This window comes from Rhincodon typus, unplaced genomic scaffold (assembly GCF_021869965.1).
Source record: "Rhincodon typus isolate 14 unplaced genomic scaffold, sRhiTyp1.1 hic_rhity00002945, whole genome shotgun sequence".
NCBI classification, from domain to species: domain Eukaryota; kingdom Metazoa; phylum Chordata; class Chondrichthyes; order Orectolobiformes; family Rhincodontidae; genus Rhincodon; species Rhincodon typus.
This window is the reverse complement of record NW_025968583.1, coordinates 17,981-21,014: the sequence shown is the minus strand read 5'-3', so window position 1 is coordinate 21,014 and position 3,034 is coordinate 17,981. Positions and strand designations below refer to the sequence as shown.

The 3,034-nt window shown below is 41.7% G+C and overlaps 1 protein-coding gene across 1 annotated transcript in view; it reads left to right on the top strand.

The window, feature by feature from the left end:
* Nucleotides 1–3,034, top strand: part of LOC109922434 (histone deacetylase complex subunit SAP130) — a gene marked incomplete at its 5' end in the record, with an annotated part of 21,956 nt that overhangs the window by 1,858 nt on the left and 17,064 nt on the right. The window contains 2 exons of the mRNA XM_048593490.1: nucleotides 595–722; nucleotides 2,630–2,938. Coding sequence (XP_048449447.1) covers nucleotides 595–722; nucleotides 2,630–2,938 — 437 coding nt within the window. The remainder of the gene's footprint in view (nucleotides 1–594; nucleotides 723–2,629; nucleotides 2,939–3,034) is intronic.

Below are 3,034 nucleotides of genomic sequence, written 5' to 3'. Positions count from 1 at the left end.
ACACACACACACACACACACACACACACACACACACACACACACACACACACACACCACTCCCTGTCTCTCTCCTCTTTCCCACTCCAAGCCCCCAACTTTACGATTAACTAGGATGGGATTGTCCCTCCTTGCTGCCGACCCTGATTTTAAGGAACCTGATCAAAAGAACGCAATTCACTGTTTGTGCTCACAGATTGGCAATTTGACCCGTATTTTCTGATCAAGCTGTTCAGAGCTGGTGGGACTTGAACCCAGGCCTCTGGTCCGCGGGTAGGACACTGTGCCATAAGAAGCCCCTGAACTTTTTTTTTAAAACCTACTTTTCTAATTAGTCTGTTCAGATATTATTACACACATCTGGAGCAGGTAGGACTTGAATCTCAGCCTCTCTGTTCAGTTGTAGGGACTCCACAAAGTTTGACAACGTGACCAATTCAATTTGAAGCAGCTGCAGGTACTGAAACCTAAATTAACATGTAGAGGTTTGTTCTAAAGTTAAATGGTCTAGGCCCAGGTCAGTTTGTGAAGCCTTTTGGAGTTGGTACTAATTAAGATCAACTCAATGTTCTAATTCCTTTTCCTTGCCATCCAGACAAGTATCTATGCAGTTCCAGTATTATCTGCCAGCTTACCCACCATCGGCTGCCATTCCCGGCTACTCAACGCTGGCACACACCTTCCCAATAAGCAGCACAGTGTCTACAATACGCCAATACCCAGGTACAGATCTACTGCATTAATTCATTCGTGTATTTTTACAGCAGCCAGGATGGGAATGAATGTGGAACAATGAGCTGTCAGAGGAGTTGAGTCGAGGGAGTGTTGAAAGCTCAAATAGTAAATGCTGGAAGTACTCAGCAGATCATACAACTGTGGAGAGTGGAACAGAGTTAATGTTTCAGATTGCTGACTGAAATGTTTTTGCTATGCAATGTTAACTCTTTCCCTTTCCACAAATGTGCCCTGACCTACTGAATATTTCCAGCATTTTCTGTCTATATTTCAGACTTCCAGCATCCACAATGCTTTGATTTTATATAACTCTTTAAAGATGAGTTTGTTGGCTTAATAAACTAAGAAATTCTGAGGGTCTGCCATTCGATTTGAACTCCCATTTTGTCAGTAGCTTCCTTGAACTCTGCCTCTAAATAAGTCTGCTTGGAACCATACAGTATTGAGCTCCCAAAGATAAATATATCCATTTAAGAACATGACAACACCCTACTGGATTTTAAATTTTGCAATATCTTTCAAAAAGAATCCAGCTTAATTGAAAGTATGCATTTTGACTGACCTAATTTCCTGCACTAAATTTCACCACAGGTGTTTAATGGCTATACAGTAATGTTCATGTGACTATTAATTGCACAATAATTAGCTTGTACATTTAACACTAACTGTCATGAAGGTTTGTGTCTGTGATCTTTGCATTATTCCCATTGAAGTGAAATAAAATGTCATGGAACAATCTTGTAATATTCTCTTTAATTATGATAGAGAGCTGCTTGACGTATTTCATGCTGTTGTCAAAAATTCCAACTGTGATTTGGTGTGGATATTGAGAGTTAAAATTTAGATAAGATTGCTTTGACATTTGATGTTACAGTTAGTGACAAGTTGTGCTGTTCTTATTATTAATGGAAATTCTGTTACTTAATTAAGTCTGTCTCCTGTAGAGATATTTTCAGTCTTGGCTGGGCTACATAATCGCAGATGTTCTTGCATCTTCAGTAAACACCTAAAACTTAATTTCTACAGTGCCAAAAGTGTATTGTATAAATTTAAATCAATGCTTTTTATAAAGTGCATGACATGGTAAATAGACTTTTCAACTGATTTTTAAACCACTCCCAGTGTGTATTTTTTTTTAACTTCATCAATTTTTTTTTTTTACAAAGTAACCACTGTTAAATGAACCCAATCCTGAAAGTGCAGACTGCATCCGGGTGAAACTCCACGGGAACTGACCAGTAGTTTGTACAACTGGCTGTTAATCTTGTCAGGCTGATTATCTGTGGATTTTGTTTTCTCTGAATGGGCTAGCTTGTCTGATCCAGCTGGATATCTGGAGAGCGATCAGGAAGTTCTTTTCTTTTCACCCGGCCTGCAAACCTTCTGTTCCCCTTGAGTTCTGATGTTTGTTGAGGATACTTGTCTGCTCTTGTGACTAATCCTTCACTAGGTGCATTGATAATAAAACTGAGACTACCTGGTGCCTTTGACATGTGCTACACTAGGAAATGCTATTATTCGGAGGCATGAGAATTTTAAGTGTAATAAAAACAGAAAGTGCTGGAGAAACTCATCTGTCAGCATCTGTATAGAGAGAAAGGGTAACGTTTTGAGTGCGATATGACACCCCTTTAGAACAGCTCGAGATTAGTTAAGGCCAGTGACAGGGCTACCTGTTTTTATGATTTCTACATAACTATATAATAAATGCTTTTAAAGGACTAATTTGCAGAGCAATGGAGAAAGGGCTTGGAGTGTGACTGAATTGTAAAGAATGGGCAAGATGGGCTGAATGGCCTCCTCCTGTGTTGAAAGGCTCTGAAACACTCTTTAATAAGCCACGAGCCTCCTGAATAAGTTCAGATTTTAAGACTAATCTCTAATGTTTGCCTCAGTTTCAGCACAAACCCCAAGCTCCGTGTCAGCAGCAGCCATTGCAGGTCAGGCGGGTGTGGGTGTGGCCTCTACGGTCCATCTGAACCACATGCAGCTGATGACAGTCGACACCACTCATGCACGTCACATTCAGGGGCTTCAGCCAGCGTCGATTGGTGCCCAGGGGCTTCAGCCTACTTCAATCGGTCCCCAAGGGATTCAGCCAGCTCCACTTGGGGCACAGGGGATTCAGTCAACGTCTATCAGCACCCAAGCTATGCAGCCTGCACCACTTGGCCCTCAACAGACCACCGAGAACAAACCACCAGGTAAAGGGGGATAACAAGGTATAGAGCTGGATGAACACAGCAGGCCAAGCAGCATCAGAGGAGCAGGAAGGCTGACGTTTCGGGCCTAGACCCTTC